We start from the raw sequence: 24,024 nt of genomic DNA on the forward strand, positions 1-24,024 counted from the left end.
TTCTGAAAATAAAACTTTTCACCTAGGATACAATTATAGTTTTCTTTTTAAACCAGCACTAAATTGTTTCCAGCAGGCTTTGCACACAAGTTAAATTGGAGATTGACACATCGCATTTTGCAGCAACCACTAGTCAGTGCTGCCAACAGCACCCCTCCTTTAATTGAAAACTTTGAATTATTTTTAGAAAGTCACATTTAACCTGAAGATTTACATTAAACATTGCAGTGCTGAAACCCTACCACAAGTAACAATTTGAAACACTATTTTAAACTAGACATGAATGTAACCATCTGCCAACTAGAGAAATACGCTCGGCTAAGAATTTAGTTTATTAGTTACTCGTTAAGTGACCTGCCAACTAGCTTAGCTGGTTTCTTGACTTAAAAAGGACATTTTATCATCCAATACATTTTCAACGGGAAACGTTCTCAAATTGCCAAGCCCAGCGACATGGCCAAGTCGAAGTGCTGCAGAATAACAACTGGAGATTGCTACGGACATTATATGAAAGAGCAGTGTGACTGACTAAAACCTCAAACGATGGATGACTGCAGAAAAACACATGGAGCCAGTCAGGATACAAGAAAGTGTAGAAACTGTAGGTCTCCAAATCCCATATTGGGGTGAAACATTATCCATAAAGTTCATAGATTTCTTCTGCTCTCCAGCTGTCATTTGCTGGCGCAGAATAAAGGACACCTCTGTAATTTCAAGGGACCTAATTAAGTATAATGAAGCAACATGATACCAGGACAAGAATTTAATGAAGTCCTCTAGACAAGGGATTAATTAAAAGCAGTCACTGTGTGTTTTAAATAACAGGTGAATTATAGGGGCAATAGATCTTTTCACATCCATTAATTATAAGTTGCACCTAGGATTACGCACAAATGCATGTCAGCCATCTGCGTTTGACACAAAGCACTCAGCAGCTTTGAAGATCTGGTCTGTGTCAGCATTTTTGTGGATGAAATTCAGTACAGAAAACAGCCTTCCTAGTTCTTGTGTCCAAACTTAAGAAAATTAGTAAAGAAATAGTACTGGAGGGTAAAAGAGAATCCATGGAAGATTAGATGCATTGGTTTCGATCTCCAAAACTGCCAAGACTTTGCAACAGTCTTCATAGATTGAACATAGCAAATGCAATATTGTTATTCAAGAAAGGATAAAGCGAGAAAACAGGGAACACAATGCCAGTTAGCCTGACATCCATAGTAGGGATAGTGCTACAATCTATTATGAGGGAAGTGGCAATGGAGCAGTTAGAAAATATCAGGATGATTAGATAGGGCAGGATATATTTATTAAATGGTAATAGTGTTTGACAATTCCGTGAAGATTTTTTCAAGATATATCCAGTACGATAAGGAGGGATTTCGGTGGCGGTTAGAATATGATCGGCTGCATACAAGGTGGTTCCCGTTTGGGGACTTGGTTTTGTCTCTGTCCCGTTAACGGATGCAGTGTTGAGAAGAAAAGTGGAGTAATTGAAGTTGGTTCCTCCTCCGGTGTTGGATGTTTGGAGGATGCAATGCGAATAGAGGCCTCTCATCAGACTCAAAGGCCCTCGTGGCACAGTGGAGGAGACAATGACGGAGCTCGCCATGTGACATTGCCATCTAAATGGACAACCAAAAAGATATGGAGTTCCTTACAGAGAATTGCAGCAGGAAAGACGGAGGACCTGTCCAGGGTGATGGAGGTGGCCGTGACATCCATTCGTGTGACTTTGGATAGGGTGGAGCAGCGATTGGAAATGCAGAGCTTGGCGCTTTGGGAGGTGAAGGAGACGGTCATAGACCTCAGTGACCAGATTGCCTCTTTGGAGGCAGAGGTAGTTATTGGCAGAGGCTCAAAAAGTATTGAAGGCCAAAGTGGATGACCAGGAGAATCAATCAGGTCCAAGAACCTGAGGGTGGTTGGGCTACCAGAGGACACTGAAGGTACGAATGACACAGATGATATGGCGAAGGCATTTGGGAAGTTGGTGGGAGAGGGAGTCTTCATGAGCCCTCCCGAAGTGGACCAGGCCCACCGGTCACCGAGGCAAAAGTCCAGATCCAGGAATCCTCCGCGCATAGTCCATCTCCATAGATATCCGGACAAAGAGCGGATTTGAACGTGGGTGAAGGCCACTCGAGAAAGTAGATGGGAGAGCCAGCCCATCCGAATTTATCAAGATGTCGGTGCCGAACTGGCAAAACAGCGAGCTGGGTTCAACAAGGCCAAGGCAACGCTCTACAAGAGCAAGTGCAGTTTGGACTGGTGTACCCAGCCCACTTGTGGGTCATATTCAAAGACAGAGACCAATTTGTTTGACACACAGGAGAAGGCGAATGACTGTGAGAAAAAATGCACTGGGAGAGGTCTGATTGTCGTTGTTGGATGATACGAAGTTTTGAACTTTACATGCTTATGCATCATGCCTTTTTCTGTGTTTCTGCTTTTCTGTTTTTCATTTTATTTTTTCACGGTAGTGAGGTTTCCTTTCTTTTTCCTCGAGAGGGGGAGCGGGCTCTTTCTTCACAGAATGTATGCTGTTAAAATTTGGATTGGGAAAGGAGGGTGTTAGTAGAGACGTTGTGTTTATTTTCTTGTTCCCCAGGTGGTGCTCACCGTGCTAATAGGTATGCTAGTTAATGGGAGTGAAGTGGGCAGTTTCTGGTTATGTTAAGGTAAGGAGCCTACGTTGGTTGGGTTTTCTTTGTTTGGGGTGGGTTGGGGAAGAAGGGTGCTTTTTGGATTTGGGTGGGTTGTTTAATTGAAGTTCGAAGCGGGGTGCTATTGCTAGATAGGTGCTCGAGTGGGGTGGGGTTGGGGAGCTGGTGTGGGCAGTAAAAATGGCAATAAAGGTTTTTTTGTTTGTGGATTGATGAGAGGGTTGTGATGGCAGCCATTTTGGGTGGGCCTGGAATTGGGGTAGGTTTGGGCCCTGTTAAATTCCTCATGGGTGGGGTATGGCTGACTCTAGTAGAGGGAGGGGGCAGAGGCCGCCAGTTAGGATCATTACATGGAACATGAGGGGGTTAAGCGGTCCTGTGTATTTGCCCATTTGAAGAGATTGAAAGTGGATGTAATCTTTTTGCAGGAGACTAATCTGAGTGTTAGGAATCAGACAAGGCTAAGGAAGGGATGGGTGGGGAAAGTGTTCCAGTTAAATGCGAGGATGAGAGGGGTTGGCAGTGTTGATTAACAGGAGAATGGCCTTTACAGTAGCCAGTATTTTGACGGACCCTGGGAGAGATACGCAATAGTGAATGGAGTGTGGGCGGGCGCTCAGGTAGTTTTAGTCAACATATGTACGCTGAATTGGGATTACGAGGACTTTATCAAGGTGGTGTTGTCAGCCACCCCCAAGCTAGATTCACACCAGTTGATCATAGGAGGAGATTTCAATTTTGTATTAGACCTAGACATTGATAAGTCGAGCCCCAAGTCCTGGGGATGGCAAAGGAGCTGGCAGTGTTCATGGTGCAGCTAGGACGGGGGAGAGAGAGAGACCTTTCCTTCTTGCATGTGCACTGGATCTACTCGCAAATAGATTTTTTTTAAATGGTGGGGAAAGTTACTCCCAGGGTTGGTGGAGGCTGGGTATTCACCGATTGTAATAATCGGACTACACCCCACACTATGTGGATATACTGCTGGAGGCAAGCCGTGCCCAGAGGCCCCCCCATGGAGGTTAGACACAACACTCCTTGTAGATAAGGGGTTTGTGAATGGGTGGTTTCAGCCATAGGGACTATGTGGGATTCAATACAAATGGGGAAATGTTGCACTCAACATTCTTGAAAGCATTGAAGGCAGCTGTCAGGAGGAGTTAATTTTGTATAAAAGGCCCACAGAGACACAGTTGGAAGGGTGGAAAGACCCTTCCGAAGGTGGACCGACAGTACTTCCTGGCCCCAATGCAGAGTTGTTATCAGAGAAGAAGAAGCTACAGATGGATTTCGAGCCGTTATGGACGAGGATGGTGGTGTACCAACTTCGCCGTTGCGAGAGACATTTTGTGTGTATGTTGGAAGGCCAGCCGTTTATTGACTCACCAGTTGAGGCAGCAGGCGGTCACATGGGAGATAGTCCAGGTTAACGAGGGAAGAGAAGGTAAGGCTGGTTACTGCTCTGGACAGGATTAATGGGCATTTGAGGCTTTCTACTGGGGCAGTGCAATGCTAAGCTGCTGAACGATGACTTGGGGATGGAGTAATTTTTGGATGGGTTTGTCTTCCTAGTAGTGGAGAGGGCGAGGAGGCAGGGGCTGGAGGCACCGCTGGGGTTGGAGGAGATTATGGACTCTATACATTCTATGCAATCGGGGATGACACCAGGTCCTGGTGGGATTCTATAAACAGTTTGCGGCTGTGTTGGTGCCACATTTATTGGGGATATATAATGACTCCCTATCTCGGTGGTGGGGGGGGGGGGGGGGGGGGGGGGGTGCTGCTGCTGCTACATTCCCTTTGATCAGAAGAAGGACCAAGATCTTTGTTGAATACCGACGCAAAGGTACTAGCTAAGGTGCTGGCGATGTGTCTGGAAGGGTGGAATGAAGGTATCTCTTCGAGATTTTGGAGCGATTTGGGTTTGGGCCAACATTTATCTCCTGGGTGAGTGCTGTATCATGCTGCCATGGCTAGTGTCCGAACCAATGCTGTGAACTCAGGGTACTTGCACAGGGGAACAAACAAAGCAGGGATGCCTGCTTTGCCCATTACTGGCGATTGTGCCATAGACCACCGCAGTTAGGTTGTCAACCGGGTGGAGGGTATAAAGAGGGGGGGATAAGGAACATAAAATGTCCCTTTCTGTGGACTTGCTATACGTTTCAGACCCTCTCTCCAGTGTGGGGAGGATAATGGAGCTGTTGAGGAAGTTTGGTTCCTTCTCAGGATACAAACTGATCAGGAGTAAGGCAAGAGCTTCCCAATGAATCCCTCAAGGAAGGAGGTGGATTTGGGGAGGCTGCTATGCTATGTAGGGTGGCCAAGACGAGGTCCAAGTATTTAGGGGTTCAGGTGGCTCATGACTGGGCCTTGTTGCATAAATTGAACCTGGACAGACTTGTGGAGGGGGATAAGGGAGACTTGGAAGAGGTAGAATGCCCCCCTTGGTACGGAGAATGCACAGTCAAAATGAACATTCTTCCGAGGTTCTTATTTGTGTTCCAGCATCTCCTGGTCTTTCTCATTAAATTTATTTTCGCTAGGGTTAATAAATTAATCAGTCTTTATCTGAGTGGGTAAGACCCCTAGGATTCAAAGAGATTTTTTGCAAAGGGAGAGGCAAACAGGAGGGCTTGAGCTACCGAACCTGATGTTTTATTAATGGGTAGTGAACATCGGGAAAGTGCGGGGGTGGATGATGGATTTGGGGTCGGTGTGGGGGCATGTGGAGGAGGCTTCCTGTGTAGGTTCATGTCTAGGGGCGTTGGCTAGGGCCCTTCTTTCGTTCTCTCCGGTCAGGTTCTTTACGAGCCCAGTAGTGGCGGCACCTCTAAGAATCTGGAACCAATTCAGGCAGCATTTTAAAATGTGAACAATGTCACTGCTGTGGGATTCATGCTATTTGGGATGGATGCAATATATAAGGTATGGAAGATGGAGGGATCGAGAGGTTCAGGGATTAAAAACTTGCATCAACTGATTCATATAAAATTAAAACATTTGTACACTCAGCAGTTGAAGAAGGTGGCCCATCATCATCAGCCGCCTTCCCCTCCTGAAGCGCTGTCAAGTGCAACACCCCAAGAGGTGGAGGATAGGTTTGCGGGGTTGGAGGAGATAGTGGAGAAATTTCAACTCCGGGGGTGGGGGTGGGGTGGGGGTTTAAGAAAGAAAGAGCTTGTTTAGGTATATGCAGGTGCAAAATCTTGTTCGCAAGGAACTGTCTTTGTTCCTTCGGCTAACAGGACCTATACTTATGGTAAAGATGCTATCTCGGGGACAGCAGGGTTGCACAGTGGTTAGCATTGCTGCCTATGGTGTGGAGGACCCTGGTTCGAATCCCGGCTCTGGGTCACTGTCCGTGTGGAGTTTTGCACATTCTCCCAGTGTCTGCGTGTTTCACCCCACAACCCGAAGATGTGCAGGGTAGGTGGATTGGCCACGCTAAATTGTCCCTTAATAGGAAATTAACAATTGTGTACTCTAAATTTATTATTTTTTTTTAAAGAAAAAGATGCCATCTCTAGATGAGAGAGGAAGGGGAAGATAACCAATATATATGGTAATTGTTGGAGACAGGAAGAGCGCTGTTAGAGGGAGTAAAGGAGAAGTGGGAGGAGGAACTGGGCCTGGGGCTGAATAGAGGGGTGTGGAGCGAGATCATGCACAGGATAAATTCCACCTCTTCTGGTGCTAGGCTGAGCCTGATCCAGTTCAAAGTCGTTCACAGAGCGCACAAAGTACAGGTGAACAATGTCTGAGGGGGCCGGCAAACCATTCACACATGCTCTGGTCCTTCCCGAAGTTGTGTGAATTTTGGGTCTCCTTTTTGGAGACAATGTCGGAGATTGTGGGGGTCAGGCTGGAGCTTTGGCCATTGATGGCAACCTTTGGGGTATTGCACTTGACAGCGCTTCAGGAGGGGAAGGCGGCTGATGGTGATGGGCCACCTTCTTAAACTGCTGAGTGTACAAATGTTTTAATTTTATATTAATCAGTTGATGCAAGTTTTTAACAGCAGCCAGCATGTCCCAATTAGAGCTATATCATTCATTTTACCAAGTATTTCTTCAACGTGGTCATGGAAATCTGGAACTGTCCTCAATAACTGAGGTCAATTGAGAACTTCAAAACGGAGATTGATAGGGTTTTTGTTAGGCAAAGGTATTAAGGCTATGGAATCAAGCCGGGTAGAGGAAGCTAACATACAGATCAGCCAGTATTTAACCGAATGGTAGAAATGGCTCAAGATGAATGACCTCTGCCTGCTCCTATATTCCTATCATTCCCGCTACTATAGGATTCTGGGCCTCTGTTGAACTGCCAGCTTCTAAGGGCAGTCAAATTTTCAAAAGCTGGTCAGATTTTGTCCATTTGCCATATTTAAATTCTCTTCCCCAGAGAGCAATGAGTCATTGAATCTGTTCAAGACTGAGTTAGACAGATTTTAAATGTGCAAGGGAGTCAAGAGAGATGGCTGGTGGGCAGAAAAGTGAAATTAAGGTTACACTCAGATCAGCCATGGTCTTGTTTGAATGGCAGAGCAGGCCCGGTGGGCCAAATGGCCTGACCTGCTCCTATTTATGTTTTTAAGTTATGTTCTTACCTGGGCACATGTAGCATATAGTCACAGGACAAAAGCCCATCAAATTACAACAGGTGATGAGAAAAGAACAGAAAGTAGTACATTTTTGTTAGCCTTTCGCAATCTATGAAAGCATAAATCTTCGGAGGACAAATATAGCATTATAATTCTAGAAATAGAAGATAATTACAATTCTTCTTTCAACCTATTTCAACTAGAGAGATCCACTAACTCTGCAAATTACTATGTTGGACTACAAGTATAGTGCTACGATCAACCCACAAAAATAAAACCACTTGTCCAAACCAACTCGTCCAGACTGCAATTAAAACTTCCCTCTCCATTCTCCCCATCAACCCCCCCCCCCCCCCCCCCCCCCCCCCAACCAAAGCAAAAACAAGACACATCATGCAGATACTGCCAGGGCACACCTTTCCTGGGAACACACAGACCAAGTAAGCAGCCACTCTGACAGTCAATACTGGGATACACAATGGATTTCGAAATGCTGACATTTCTTCATAGACTGAAGAAAAATCCCATTAACAACCTCCAACACTGCTCCAAACTGTTTCTCTCTCACCAGGACTAGCTCTGATTATATATTCATAATTGCACAACTCAATCTCCATTGATTCCAGCACTTTTTGGTTAAGTCCATAATTTCTAACACAAAGTCACCTTGGTCTCATCACAGGTTCTAATTGGTGACATACTGCATTCATAACATTGCAAAAACAACAAAATGCTGCTGCCCGCTTTCCCAACCACACAGCCCCTCAATACAGCAGCAGCATCATGCGATAGACAGAGTTAAGCAATCCTTACAACCAACAGATCAGATCTAAGCTCTGTACCAGCTCTGCCACATAGAGTGCTGAATGGTAGAAGGAAATTAAACAACTCACTGGTGGAGGCAGCTCCACAAATATCTCCATTCTCAATGATGGGGGAGCTCAGCACATCAAGGCTGAAGCATTTGCATCCACCTTCAGCCAAAAGTGCAAAACAGCTGATCTATTCCAGCCTCCTTTGGAGCTCCCTGCCATCACTGATGCCAGTCTTCAGCCTATTTGATTCACTCCACATGATATCAAGAAACAACTGAAGGTACTGGACACAGCCAATGCTATGGGCCTTGAGAACCTTCCAGTAACAATACTGGCCAAGCTGTTCCAGTACAACTACAACACTAGCATCGCCCCAGCAATGTGGGAAATTGACCAGGTATGTCCTGTCTTTAAGCAGCAGGACAAATCCAATCCAGACAATTACTGCCCTTCAGTCTATTCTTGGTCATTGAGCAAAGTGATAGAAGGAGGTGTTGACAGTGCTATCAAGCAGCATTTACTCAGCAATAACCTGCTCACGGACACCCAGTTTATGTTACACCAGGGCCATTCAGCTCCAGACCTCATAGCCTTTGTCCAAACATGGACAAAGAGGTGAGCCCTTGAGAATGACTGCCCTTGACGTCAAGGCAGCAATTGAATGAGTGCGTCATTAAGGAGGCGCAGCAAATCTGAAATCAATGGGAATCAGCGAGAAAAACTCTACATTTGTAGTCATACAAAAGAAAGACGGTTGTGGTTGTCCTTGCTCGTCAGTTCAAGACCTCTCAAAGATGAGTAGCATGGTAGCACGGTGGTTAGCACAATTGCTTCACAGATCCAGGGTCCCAGTTTCGCTTCCCAGCTTGGGTCACTGTCTGTGCGGAGTCTGCACATCCTCCCCGTATGTGCGTGGGTTTCCTCCGGGTGCTCCTGTTTCCTCCCACAGTCCAAAGATGTGCAGGTTAGGTGGATTGGCCATGCTAAATTGCCCTTTAGTGCCCAAAATTGCCCTTAGTGTTGGGTGGGGTTACTGGGTTATGGGGATAGGGTGGAGGTGTGGGCTTGGGTAGGGAGCTCTTTCCAAGAGCCGGTGCAGACTCGATGGGCCGAATGGCCTCCTCCTGCACTATAAATTCTATAATTCTATGATAACAAACCAATACAATGGCCTCCCCACTCTACAGCCTTCTTCATACTATGAGCCTAATTTCCTCTAATGAAAAACCTACCTACCAATTCTTCCAAAAATCGCTGGCAACCTCAACACTTGTGTCTCTTCAATCAGCTTCCAAACATGCACTGTTCATCTGCTTTCTTTCACGCACCTGCTCTAATCTTTCCCTCTTTAGTATGATGAAATCCACCAAGTACATGTTGGTTATTCACTCTCGACTACCATGTCACATCCCACATCAGCCTCGTGTCATTATCCACCCTTCTGTCCAAGGTTTATTGACAAGTTCTGATTCTTCTCACCAAAGAATAGATCAGTAATCTTCAAATGGACAAATTGCTGCTATATTCAGGCTGAAGTGGAACCACAGCAATGATCAAAAGCTGTACCCCTGGACCGGACTACGTGTCATCTACAACGACCTGCATTTATACAGTGCCTTTAACATAGTAAAATGTCACAAGCCACATCACGAGTGTATTATCAGACATAATTTGACCACAATCACACAAGTAGATATTTGGACTGGTGATCAAAAGCTTCGAACATAAGAACAAGGAGCATAAGTAGGCCATCTTGCCCTTCGAGCCTGCTCTGCCATCAATGAGATCATGGCTGATCTTTTGTGAACTTTATTCTTCAAAAAACTATCTATCTTTGTCTTGAAAACATTTAATGAAGGAGCCTCAACTGCTTCACTGGGCAGGAATTCCATAGATTCACAACCCTTTGGGTGAAGAAGTTCCTCCTAAACTCAGTCCTAAATCTACTTCCTCTTATTTTGAGACTATGCCGCCTAGTCCTGCTTTCACCTGCCAGTGGAAACAACCTCCCCGCATCTATCCTATCTATTCCCTTCATAATTTTATGTTTCTATAAGATTCCCTTGCATCCTTCTAAATTCCAACAAGTACAGTGCCAGTCCACTCAACCTCTCCTCATAATCCAACCCCCCCAACTCTGGGATTAGCCTAGTGAATCTCCTCTGCACACCCTCCAGTGCCAGTACGTCCTTTTTCAGGTAAGGAGACCAAAACTGAACACAGTGCTCCAGGCGTGGCCTCACCAACACCTTATACAGTTGCAGCATAACCTCCCTAGTCTTAAACTCCATCCCTCTAGCAATGAATGACAAAAGTCAATTTGCCTCCTTAATCACCTGTAAACCAACTTTTTGCCACTCATGCACTAGGACAGCAGCATGTTTTAATATTTTATCATTTAATTAATAATCCCTTTTGCTGTTATTCCTACCAAAATGGATAACCTCACATTTGTCAACATTGTATTCCACCTGCCAGACCCTAGCCCATTCACTTAAACTATCCAAGTCACTCTGCAGATATCCAGTGTCCTCTGCACGTTTTGCTTTACCACTCATCTTAGTGTCATCTGCAAACTGGGACACATTGCACTTGGTCCCCAACTTCAAATCATCTACGTAAATTGTGAACAATTTACTTGGTCAAAGAGTCTTAAAAGGAAAGAAACAGTGGAAAGGTTTAGGGAAGAAATTCCAAGCAAAGCAACTGGTGAGCTGAAGGCACTACCACCAATGGGAACAGTGAAAATCATAAGTGCATAAGAGGCCATAATAGGAGGAGCACAGTCTGCAGAGGGAGATGGGGCTGGAAAAAGGGATAGGGAGGGGTGAGGCTGAAGAATCTGAAGACAAGGAAGAGGGTTGGTGCAGACTCAATGTGCCGAATGGCCTCCTTCTGCACTGTAGAGATTCTATGATGAACATTGAGATGTTGCTGGTTCATAAGCCAATGTAAGGTTTGGGAGCACAAAGGCGATGGGTGATAGAACTTGGTGAAAGTTAAGATATTGGTTACAGAAGTTTGGATGAGTTCGAAGAAGATGGAAAACCGCAGGCCAACCTAGAGGGAGAGGGGGTAGGGAATAGGTGAGTCTGGAAGTTACAAAGGGACAGCTGTGTCAAGTTAAGCAATCCAAGTGATCCATCTGCAGTAATATCAAACAGCACTGGATTACTTGGACAGAGAATTTTCTCATCTCACTTTCCTCAAGATGCAGATTCTATGGTGCGAAAACTCACTTTTTAATTTGAGGATTTACTTAACAGTTAAGACAATGTTACAATCACATAGACCCCATGAAGTGGTGCAGTGCAGTATTTGGCAGAATGAATAAATTTTGCAAAATATAATCTGAAACCATTCTCATTGCTTGAAGCTGAAATTTCAGGTTTCCGTATTAGTCTCCATTCTGCATTTGTAATGGTCAAGAGAGCATTTTCAAATTAAATCTTCCAGTCGATTACATCAGCACAACTATGGAATCTGCACCACAATTACAGGCCACATTATATTGGTCCTTAAATTAATGTCTGAGAGGCATGACCTCTTTGGTTTAACCCAGATGAATAAATCTTACTGAGGCCTTCAAAGCGTATTAGAGTACAGGAGCAGAGGTGCCTTGTTGCAATTATACAGGTCTTGGTCAGGCCACACCTGGAATATCATGTGCTGTTTTGGTCCCCTGATTTGAGGAAGGGAGTTGTGGGTGCACAGCAGGCCCACTCCTGCTGCCATGCAAGTGTCCGTAATCCGATTTGTGTGTCATATTAGGGTGGCATCATGACGTTCTATTGTGTGGCACATTTCCGGATGCATTGCACATCAGAAAATATTTTGCAGTTTGGATAAGCTCACATTACTCACGTATATTTTGTCTTTGCTATAACGAACTCGGATGTTATTCAGGAGAGTAGCTTCATTTAAATACATGAGGCCACCTGGAAGAAAATACGAAAAGAAACTGTATAAGTTCAAGCAAGATAGTGCCTTATACCAGAGGTCAGCTGCAGTTATTGGTGTATATTGATAGCTGGAATTCAGTGCTTCAACAATTGGTTCAAAGGATCTAATATCTGCAGCATAGGTTCCTGTGCATCCTTTACAAACAAAGGAAATCAACAAAAAAACTCCACCTCAAATACTTACAGTATTAAGTCTCACCACATTATGTGCTGGCAACGCCCGAAATTTGGCTCAAGTTGCCAATTACACTTATTGCATTAATAAGTCTTCACATTAACTGGAATGTAATTTTTTTAAGTTGTGAAAATCTCCAAATCCCAGTTTTTCATATTCACAGTTATAGATTGGCAAGGAAACCAGTTTCAGTTTTTCAGATATTCTTGCCATTTTGAGGTACCTAAGAGCTAATGAACAATGTTCCTCATTTGGTTCAATAAAAAAAAAAAAACTTATCCTTAAAAGTTATAATCACAAATAGAAATGGTTCTGATCACTGCTTCAAAACGACAGGTTTTGAAAGGATTTTCTCAGATTAAATACAACAGAGAATAAACAGTCAATAGAAATTCATGCATGAATATGGTAAGCAAAACTCAAAACATGTCCATCCTGAAGACAAACGTAATGAAACAGTCACCATTAATGTATTATAATATTGCATGTGGTTGTCAAATAACAGGAAAGAAATCTCAAAAAATCTATTCTGAAACTGCAATCCTTAATCCCTCAGATTTTGTTACCTCGTGGTCAGTATTTGTCAGCATCTACACAGAACTTAAACCAATTTTGCAAAGGTTTAAATGAAGCCACCCAATTTGGACATTTTGCTTAGCTTAATAAACTTGCTTTTGTATACTGGATGCTATAAAATAAGATTCTGAGCAAACTGTAACTAGGTCAAATGTGACTTGGTGAATTTGTACCATTTGATATCATGCAACAGCTAAAGGCACTAGATAGAGCAACGGCCCTGAGCCCTGACAACATCTCAGCTATGGTCCAGGACTAACTTTGCCACCAGCCAAAATGTTCCAGTACAGCTACACCACTGGCATCTACCTGATGATGTGGAAAATTGCCCAGGCACCTTGGATTATAGCATACAAGTTTAACCTTTAAAGCCTCAAAAAGTTGTTCCAAAAATTGGGTCAACTTACATACACGTTATAAAGTCTGAATTGCTAGTATTGGTGCAGGTGGTCGACATTTGGAAATGTGAAAAAAGCACATCAGTAATTTAAATGAAATCAATATGACATGTTTTATGGAATTGTTCAATTCTACAAACTTACTTTTAGCCACAATCAAAATGTTTTTAAAACTGTCAAATTCATTGTCTTCAGCATCTGACGCAGTTACATTCATCCTGAGGTACTTTGGCTATGGCATCATCATCGGGATCCCACGCTGGATCAGATTTGACAGTTTCAGAAACAACCCTCCACAACAAATTACCTTCCTCTCCAACCATTGAATTCAAGAGTTTGGATTTTTCTGAACAATCTGATGACAGGTTTGTGCATTAAAAGCATCCCACAATTTGACGGCGAACTCGAACAAAACATCTAGCAGAGGAGCACACATATTTTGTTTTTGCCATCAACCCCAATCCATTTGGAGTCAACATTTTCCTTGAATGTCTTGTTGAGACACAGCTGCAAAGGTTGAACTATGGATGTTAAATCCCCTGGCATAACTGCAATGTGGGTGTGATTTTGTCACAGGCATCTCTTGATTTCGTTGGCTATTTGGATCTGAACAGTCCCACACTAATAAGTGGCATTCATTACATTAGCCAATAGGTCTCCAGTTCCACACACTACTGATTCATAACTTCATTCCATCTTCATTTATCTAACTGTTGCCATGGACATGTACAAAGAGTCTGCAAGGAACTTGATTTTCAGCATGGTTTTAAGTTTACAAATTACGAAAGGCTTTAATTTTGCTCCACCGGCCATGCAGGATAGAAACACCATGAATCTGGTCTTCTCATGTCCCGTAGTTTTCACCAGGAGCGTTTTCCAACCTTTCCACTCGTAGTTTGGCCACTGGGTATATCAAAATTCATGGGTGTTTCATTCATGTTGCCCATATGACATAATGGGCTACCGTCTGATGAAGAATTGCTGGAACCTGAGAATTTTGGCAAAGAGGTCTTTTGATAGTCTGAGTGATCTTATTGTTCTACTGTAACACCAAAGTTAGTCCTGGACCAGACAAATTCGCTAAAATGGATACGCCAACTAGTTGTCACTATGAAATTTTTGCTGGACAGGGGATTTGATTAAGACCATGTAGACATAGAATTTACAGTGCCGAAGGAGACCATTCGGCTCATCGAGTCTGCACCGGCCCTTGGAAAGAGCACCCCACTTAAGCCCACACCTGGAACCCAGCAACCCAACCCTTTTGGGCACGAAGGACAATTTAGCATGGCCAATCCACCTAACCTGCAGGTCTTTGGATTGTGGGAGGAAACCGGAGCACCCGGAGGAAACCCATGCAGACCCATGCAGGGGAGAACGTGCAGACTCCGCACAGTGACCCAATCCGGGAATCACACCTGGAACCCTGGAGCTGTGAAGCGGCAGTGCTATCCACTGTGCTACTGTGCCGCCCCTTTAAGTTTATTTAACTTTGTATATACACATGGTATTTTTGGTGACAATGCAACCGTGCCGACAATTTGAGGACCCATTTGTTTGATCCTTCTCTCATGGAACATTTGGTCTGTGGCATTTTCTTCAGGGTGGGTTCTTTCTTCTTCCATTCTCACATCAATCTTTCACTATCAAATGCCCTTGCTGCAGCACGGTTAGTTGACGTGCTAACAAATGTTATGACTGTTAACTTGGAATCAGCTTCATACGTCAATCTTTTTGTCGGGACCCATTGTTCACCATGTGCAGTCTGGTCTGTATGGGCGTGTCAAACTCCTCTGCATCTTCTTGTCAACATCTGCATGATCTCATACACCAACTAATATGATTAAAATGTGTATTTGAGGTGAAAAATAAAGATAAACTCATAATGCAAGCATAGAATTCCTTAGAAATGAGGGGGAGGGACGGTCAACTTACCTGCTGAGAATTTGCTCAAACATGACTTTTGGTGGTTAGCACTGCTGCCTCATGATACCGAGGTCCCAGGTTCGATCCCGGCTCTGGGTCACTTGTGTGGAATTTGCACATTTTCCCCACCACAACCCAAAAGATGTGCAGGGTAGGTGGATTAGCCACACTAAATTGCCCCTCAATTGGAAAAAATTAATTGGGTACTCTAAATTTTTTTTAAAACACGACTTTTGGCACCATAAAAATTATGCCTTACACACAGGGTCGAATTACAGACAAAAAACAGAGCACCCTACCCAAGGTCAACACCTCCACCCTATCCCCATAACCCAGTAACCCCACCCAACACTAAGGGCAATTTTGGACACTAAGGGCAATTTATCATGACTAATCCACCCAACCTGCACATCTTTGGACTGTGGGAGGAAACAGGAGCACCCGGAGGAAACCCACGCACACACGGGGAGGATGTGCAGATTCCGCACAGGCAGTGACCCAAGCCGGAATCGAACCTGGGACCCTGGAGCTGTGAAGCAATTGTGCTATCCACAATGCTACCGTGCTGCCCATCCTTGTATCCTTCTGGAGGAAGACTTGGGCAACAATTGCATGAGTAGCAAGTAACATTCACACCACACAAGTGCCAGACAATGAACATAAGTGTCTAGCCATCTTCCCTTGATGTTTAACAGCAATACCATCCCATCATTAAATCTCTGACTGACAACATCCTAGGGGTTTATCATAGAATTTACAGTGCAGGAGGCCATTCGGCCCATCGAGTCTGCACCGGCTCTTGGAAAGAGCACCCTACCCAAAGTTAACACCTCCACCCTATCCCCATAACCCAGTAACCCCACCCAACACTAAGGGCAATTTTGGACACTAAGGGCAATTTATCATGGCCAATCCACCTAACCTGCACATCTTTGGACTGTGGGAGGAAACCGGAGCACCCGGAGGAAACCCACGCACACACAGGGAGGACGTGCAGACTCCGCACAGGCAGTGACCCAAGCCGGAATCGAACCTGGGACTCTGGAGCTGTGAAGCAATTGTGCTATCCACAAGGCTACCGTGCTGCCCCTCTAATGATCAAAAACTTAACTGAACCAGCCATAGAAATCCATGCTTCAATAACAGGCCAAAGGCTGAGAATTCGGCAGTCAGTAGCTCATCTCCAAACACCTGAAAGCTGGTTCATCCACAAGGCACAAGTCAGGTGTATGATGGAATACTCTCTATTTGTCACAATGAGTGCAGTTGCATAGTCATTCAAGAATCTCAACACCATCTGAGACAGATGTGTAGTCGATCGGCACCAATCCATTGCCTTAAAAATCCACTCTCTCCATCACTATTTAACCTAAGCAGCAGTGTGTACCATCTACTAGATGTACTACAGAAACCCACTAAGCTTCCTTCAACAGCAACTTCCAAATCTGTGACCTCCATCACCTAAAGGGCAGCGGGTGCAGGGGAACACCACCACCTCCAATTCCCTTCCAAACCACACACCACACTCACTTGGAACTATTTTGCAGTACATTCATTGTCTCAGCGTCAAAAATCTGGAACCATCTTGCCAACAGCATGTAGGTGCACCCACACCAAATGAACTCCAACTGGCTCAATGCTGCAGCTTACCTCCACCATCTCAAATGTGTCAGTGTCTCTCCATTATTATTCCACGGTCCTTCTTTAAGCGGGTCAATAAGATGATCACTGGCTTTGTATGGGCGGGTAAGACCCTGGGAGTAAAAAAGGGGATGCTGTAGCGGAGCGGAGCGGGGGGGGGGGGGGGGGGGGGGGGGCTGGCGCTGCAGAACTTTAGTAATTATTATTGGGCGGCGAATACAGCCATTAGGAAGGTGGGGGGGGGGTTGGTCGGTGTGGGAGCGAGTGGAAGCAGCATCATGCAAGGGCACTAGCTTGGGGGCATTGGTAACGGCAGCTCTGCCGTTCCTGCCGGCACGGTACTCCACCAGCCCCGTGGCAGTACCGGCCCGGAGAGGCTGGGGGCAATGGAGGAGAAATGTGGGAGCAGAGGGAACATCAGTCTGGTCTCCAATCTGCAATAATCACCGGTTTGCCCCTGGGAGGCTGGATGGAGGGTTCCGGAGATGGCAGAGAGCAGGGATTGAGAGGATGGGAGATATGTTTATGGAGGGGAGCTTTTCCAGCCTGAGGGAGTTGGAGGAGAAATTTGAATTGACGAGAGGGAATGAGTTTAGGTACCTGCAGGCACGGGACTTCCTACGCAGGCAGGTCTCAACCTTCCCGTTCCTACCACCAAGGGGGATACAGGACAGGGTAGTTTCCAGAATGTGGGTGGGAGAAGGGAAGGTTTCTGACATTTACAAGTAACTAATGGGGTCACAGGAGACGCAGACCGAGGAGTTGAAATGCAAATGGCAAGAGGAGTTTGGAGGGGAGATAGTGGATGGTCTCTGGGCGGACATGTTGAGTGGAGTCAACGTGTCCACATCATGTGCCAGGCTCAGCCTGATACAGTTTAAGGTCGTTCACCGGGCCCACATAGAACATAAAACATTACAGCGCAGTACAGGCCCTTCGGCCCTCGATGTTGCGCCGACCTGTGAAACCACTCTAAAGCCCATCTACACTATTCCCTCATCGTCCATATGTCTATCCAATGACCATTTGAATGCCCTTAGTGTTGGCGAGTCCACTACTGTGGCACACAGGGCATTCCACGCCCTTACTACTCTCTAAGTAAAGAACCTACCTCTGACATCTGTCTTATATCTATCTCCCCTCAATTTAAAGGTATGTCCCCTCGTGCTAGACATCACCATCCGAGGAAAAAGGCTCTCACTGTCCACCCTATCCAATCCTCTGATCATCTTGTATGCCTCTATTAAGTCACCTCTTAACCTTCTTCTCTCTAATGAAAACAGCCTCAAGTCCCTCAGCCTTTCCTCATAAGATCTTCCCTCCATACCAGGCAACATCCTGGTAAATCTCCTCTGCACCCGCTCCAATGCTTCCACATCCTTCCTATAATGCGGCGACCAGAACTGCGCGCAATACTCCAAATGCGGCCGCATCAGTTTTGTATAGCTGCAACATGACCTCATGGCTCCTAAACTCAATCCCTCTACCAATAAAAGCTAACACACCTTACGCCTTCTTAACAACCCTCACAGCTATGGTGGCAACTTTCAGGGATCTAAGTACATGGACACCGAGATCTCTCTGCTCATCCACACTGCCAAGAATCTTACCATAGCCCAGTACTCTGTCTTCCGATTATTCCTTCCAAAATGAATCACCTCACACCTCACTCATGACAGTGGCCCGAATGAGCAGGTTCTTTGGGGTAGAAGATCGGTGCGCAAGGTGCGCGGGAGGGCCAGCAAACCATGTCCATATGTTCTGGGCATGCCCGAAGCTGAAGGGATTCTGGCAGGGGTTTGCGGAGGTCATGTCCAAAGTACTGAAAACAAGGGTGGCACCGAGTCCAGAGGTGGAGATTTTTGGAGTGTCGGAAGACCCGGGAATCCAGGAGGAGAAAGAGGCAGACGTTCTAGCCTTTGTTTCCCTGGTAGCCCGGAGACAGATACTGATAGCTTGGAGGGACTCAAAGCCCCCGAAGTCAGAGACCTGGCTATCTAGCTTTCTCTGTTTGGAGAAATTCAAGTTTGCCTTGAGAGGGTCAATGTGAGCGTTCGCCCGGAGGTGGCAACCGTTCGTCGACTTCTTTGGGGAAAATTAACCGTCAGTAGAAGGGGGGGGGGGGTTAGTTTAGTTTAGAGTAGGGTATTAGTAAAGATGGGACCTGTGAGGGAGGAAGATGGCTTTTGCACTATGTTTATATTTGCATGTACATTGTTTCTTCTGTTGTTGTTATAAAACCATAAATACCTCAATAAAATGTTTATATTTTAAAAAAAGAATGAGCCACAACAGATTGGAGAAGTTGCCGCTTTGGGTAGCGGGGACCAGTTTTCGATACATAGAGGTCCAAGTATGGGGAGACGATGGGGTAGTGTTATTGTCACTGAACTAGTAAACCAGAGACCCAGAGTTCGAATCCCGCCATTGCAGACGGTGAAATTTGAATTCAATAAAAATTCTGGAATTAAAATCTAATGATGACCATGAAATCATAGTCGATTGTCGTAAAAACCTATCAGGTTCACTAATGTCCTTTGGGGAAGGAAATCTGCCTTCCTTACCTGGTCTGGCCTACATGTGACTCCAGACCCACAGCAATGTGGTTGACTCTTAACTCCCCTCTCAAGGACAATTAGGGATGGGCAATAAATACTGGCACATTAAGTTTGTTCTGAATCCTTCGTGCATTTAGATACAAAGCTTTTAATTTTGTTTTATTGTCAAATTTCCCTACTCTTTTATAATTCCTTGGTGCATAAAACATTCACCTGTTCTGCCCCTCACCATTATTTTCTGGAAACTATCCGCCACATCGCTTACCTCTTCCTTTAATTTAGGTTTGCTATTTTTTCCAACAGCTGAACCCTCCCGCCCCACCCCCTATTCAGTTTAAAGCCCTATCTACAGCCCTAGTTATGCGATTTGCTAGGACTCTGGTCCCAGCATGATTCAGAAGAAGACCGTACTATCAGAACAGGTCCCTTCTTCCCCAGTACTGGTGCCAATGCCTCATGAAATCAAACCCATTTCTCCCACACCAATCTTTGAGCCACACATTTACCTCCCTAATCTTATTTACCCTGTGCCAATTAGCTCATGACTCAGGTCGTAATCCAGAGATTATTACCTTTTTGGTTCTAATTTTTATTTTGGCCCTTAGCTGTTCCTAGTCCCTTAGCAGTATCTGTGTCCTTGTTCTATCTATGTCATTGGTACCTGCATGGACCACAACAACTGGATCTTCAGCTCCCACTCCAAGTTCCTCTGCAGCCAGATAGGATATCCCAAAACATGGCACCAGGCAGTCAACACAACGTTAAGGTATCATGTTCCTGGTCACCTGGTTACAAAGAACAGTGTCAATGCCCCAACTATACAATCCTACTTCCCCAATTAAGAAAACTTTTTTTTTCTCTCAACCCCCCCCCCCCCCCGCCAACTTGAATGGCTCCCTGCACCACGGTGCTGTGGTCAGTTTGCTCATCCTCCCTGCAGTCCCCATTCCCATCCACACAGGGAGAAAGAAGTTCAAACCTGTTGGACAAGGGCAAAGGTTCCTGCAACCCTACCTCCTGCATCCCTCTAACTGCCTAATTGGCAGCCACACCCTCCTGTCCCTGACCACTGGCTGAATTCAAGGTAGTTAGTCTAAAGGGTGTGACTGCCTCCTGAAATAGTGTCCAGGTACCCCGCCCCCTCCCTTATGTGTTACAGCGTCCGAAGCTCAGAATCCAGCTCATCAACTCTGAGCCAGAGTTCCTCGAGCAACCAACACTTAATACAGATGTGGTCACTGGGAGCCACAATCAGGTTCACCAGCTCCCACGTCATGCAGGAACAACACATCACCTGGCCCCCCCATCCTGGAACGGTAGTATGCCAGACTGGAGGAATGGAAAGAGAAATTTGGTGCTGCCATTGTCGTTATTGGAGAGGATTCTAGGCTGTTCGGTGTGTGAGGAAGGCAGCAGGTGCTGCATGTACAAAAGGATCATAGGGAAAGAGTGGAGTTCGGTGGAAGGGGTAAAGGCTAAATTGGTGGAGGAACTGGAGGAAATACTCAAGGAGGTATGGAGTGAGGCACTGTGGAGGGCAAATGCCACCTCATCGTGACTGAGCCTGATGCAGCTCAAAGTTGTGTTTTGAGTGCACCTCACTACGATTATGATGAGTCAGGTTTTTGAGGGGGTAGAAGATAGGTGTGAGCGCTGTTGGAGAGGTCCTGCTCAGCGTACACACATGTTCTGGTCCTGTTCCAAATTGGGGCGTTTTTGGCAGTCCTTTTTAAGCAATCTTATGTAATGAGTTGGTGACCCGTCCTTTGGTGGCTATTTTTGGAGTTTTGGATGTGCCAGAACTGCGGATTTGGGGGGGGGGGGTCTTGTTTCTTGGGTTGAAACGTTGTTGGCTGGGGTCCTGATTTGTTGCATTTGATTTGTATTTTTGTATAAAAGGTTAAAACATTAATAAAAACATTTTCAAAAAGAATGAGCAATAAATGATGGCCTTGCAAGCAATGCTCACATCCCAGGAACAAATATTCCTCGGTCATTCTCTCACTCGCATGTTCCAGACTGCCACCAACCTCAGACTGAATAGCAGACAGCTTACCTCCTTCTAATCCTTCCACCAATTATTTTCAATAATGCCTCCCGTTTCTGACTTGTCCAAGAGAAATAGGGTCTTCCCAGACACTCCATCGAGGTCCCTCCAAATTTTATACACCTCAATTAAATTTCTCCTCAACCCCAGAATAAACAAACTTAGCCTATCCAATCATTCCCCATGGCTAAAACTCTCCATTTCTGGCAACATTCCTGTAAACCTCTTCTGTACTTCTCCAGAGCGATCACATTATTCCTGTAATACTGTACCCAAAACTGCACATGGTACCGTACTTGTGGCGTAACTAGTATTTTATACACCACCAGCATAAACTCCCTGCTCTTACAGTCAATCCCTTGGTCAATAAAGAACCATAACCTTCTGCCAATGAACCAATTCTGGATCTAACCACCATTAAGATCCATAGAATCCCTGTAGTGCAGAAGGAGGCCATTCGGTCCATCATGTTTGCACTGCTCCTCTGAAAGAGCACCCTACCTAGGTCCACACCCCCTGCCCTATCCCAATAACCCCACCTAAGCTGCATATCTTAGGATACCAAGAGGTAATTTATCATGGCCAATCCACGTAACCTGCACATCTTTGGACTGTGGGAGGAAACCGGAGCATCCAGAGGAAACCCATGCAGACACAGGGAGAACATGCAAACTCCACACGGCCAGATCCCATGAGGTTTTTCTGTTCTGGTCAGCCTGAAAGTGGGACCTTGTCAAAAGCCTCGCTAAAATTCATTCAGACTGCATCAAATGTGCTACCCTCATCGATCCATCCTGTTACCTCCTCAAAATTTCAAATCAACTTAATCAAATCTGAGCCTTAACAAATCCATGCTTTATTTGTTAATTAATCTGTGCTGCTCTGAATAGCTGTTTACACTGTGGGTTCAGAAAACTTGCCGATAATGTTCACACCACTGAGTTTAAACTGCCTAGCCTTTAGTTACTCAGGATCTAACTTCCTCCCTTTTTAAACAGGTATAATACTATTGCATCTCCAAGATAATGCCTGCAGACAGAGTGGATTTGAAAGGATAGTCAGAACTATTTTTTTCTCTTGCTTTCCTGAGCAGTTTTCAGGCACATTTTTTCTTTAAGGATTGACACTGATTTTGTGGACGGTAGATTCAACAGCACCTCCCAAACTCATGGTTACTGCGATCTACAACAATAAGGAGCGCAGGTGCATGGGAACTCCATCACCTTCAAGTTCTCCTCTAGTCACATACCAGGTCAACTTGGCGACAATTATTTTCATCATTCAAATACCTGGAACCTCCTGCCTGACAGCACCGTCAAAGGACTTCATGAACTACAAAAGTTCAAAAAGGCAAAAAGAACTGATTCTCCAAAGGGAATTAAGGGATGGGCAAGAAATACTGACCTTGTTAGCAACACTCATAGCACAAGAATTAACACACAACATTTTTAATAAAAAGCGCTCTAGAAGGTTTAAACTACTAATCTTGATCAGCAAGGTTAAAGTTTCCCGGCTTAGCCTTTCACCAGCCTTTTAATTTATTCTTGAATGTATAGTTGCCCAATATTGTAAATAGTTGACTCATCAAATGCTGACATTTTGAAACTGCAAAAGCAACTTGATAACTTAAACTGTTAACAGTTTCCTGAAACACAATAAAGCAGCTGAAAAAATAAAGGGTTTAAACATTGAATTCATGATGCAGAAATGCAGCATTAAAGTTGCCACTTCTAAGGGAACAAGAGTCTCTCTTCCATTCCAATGAAACATCAATTACACCAGAAATATTCTGCAAATGGCGAGCACAAATCTGATCGATATACCTTTAGCAGAAACTTCATATCAGTATGAAATACGTCAGGAGAAAGCTGAAGCCTGTTAATCCTTGATCAATGGGAATTAGGCTTGTACATTTATGAATTTGACTGTGCAGACATGAGGGCATAAATATCATTCATCCTTCCCAATACCATTACTTAAAAAAATTGACAGCATGTATGTTCAGGCAGTCTGGCATCCAAACTGACTGCTAAAAAAACGCATTATGATGCACTCTCTTTTACAAAGAAAAGTGCAGTGTAAAAGATTCACATTGACGTAGTAAGCACGGAATACATATGGCCATTATTAACAGGTTGTGTGTATTGTGCCAAAGATGAATATGAGGCACCATTTGTTATGTTATCTTACTGAACTACATGTGTATTGCATTCTTTCATTCCGTTCTCAGAAGTAAAATATCAAGTATAGCATGGTTAAACCTCTCAGCACCAGGGACCCGAGTTCGAATCCGGCCTTGGGTGACTTGTATGTGTGGAGTTTTCATGCCCTTCCCATGTCTGCATGGGTTTCCTCCCACGGTCCAAAGATGCAGTTAGGTAGATTGGCCATGATCATGCAGGGTTATGGGAATAGGGCTGGAGAGTTGGCCTCGGTAAAGTTCTCTTTCAGAGGGTCAGTGCAGATTTGATGGGCCAACTGGCCTCCTACTGCACTGTCGGGATTCTATGGATCTAAGTTAAAGATATTTAAATAAACATAGCTGCCTGTCGAAAACCAGGTCTCAAAATAAAATTGCAGCTGTGTAATAAAGTTCCTTCATACTGTTCTACAAAACGACAAGATAAGCTTCACATCTTCTGTTCTCTGTATGGGAAGTC

General features: G+C 44.8%; 1 protein-coding gene across 7 annotated transcripts in view; it reads right to left on the reverse strand.

Annotated features, from left to right (window-relative positions):
- LOC140419399 (unconventional myosin-VI-like) overlaps nucleotides 1-24,024 on the reverse strand; it is a 351,457-nt gene that overhangs the window by 182,276 nt on the left and 145,157 nt on the right. For all 7 annotated transcript variants that reach the window (XM_072503309.1, XM_072503306.1, XM_072503281.1 and 4 more), the window contains one exon: nucleotides 11,946-12,019. In XM_072503309.1, the coding sequence (XP_072359410.1) occupies nucleotides 11,946-12,019 (74 nt within the window). The remainder of the gene's footprint in view (nucleotides 1-11,945; nucleotides 12,020-24,024) is intronic.

Source organism: Scyliorhinus torazame, chromosome 1, assembly GCF_047496885.1.
Source record: "Scyliorhinus torazame isolate Kashiwa2021f chromosome 1, sScyTor2.1, whole genome shotgun sequence".
NCBI lineage: Eukaryota > Metazoa > Chordata > Chondrichthyes > Carcharhiniformes > Scyliorhinidae > Scyliorhinus > Scyliorhinus torazame.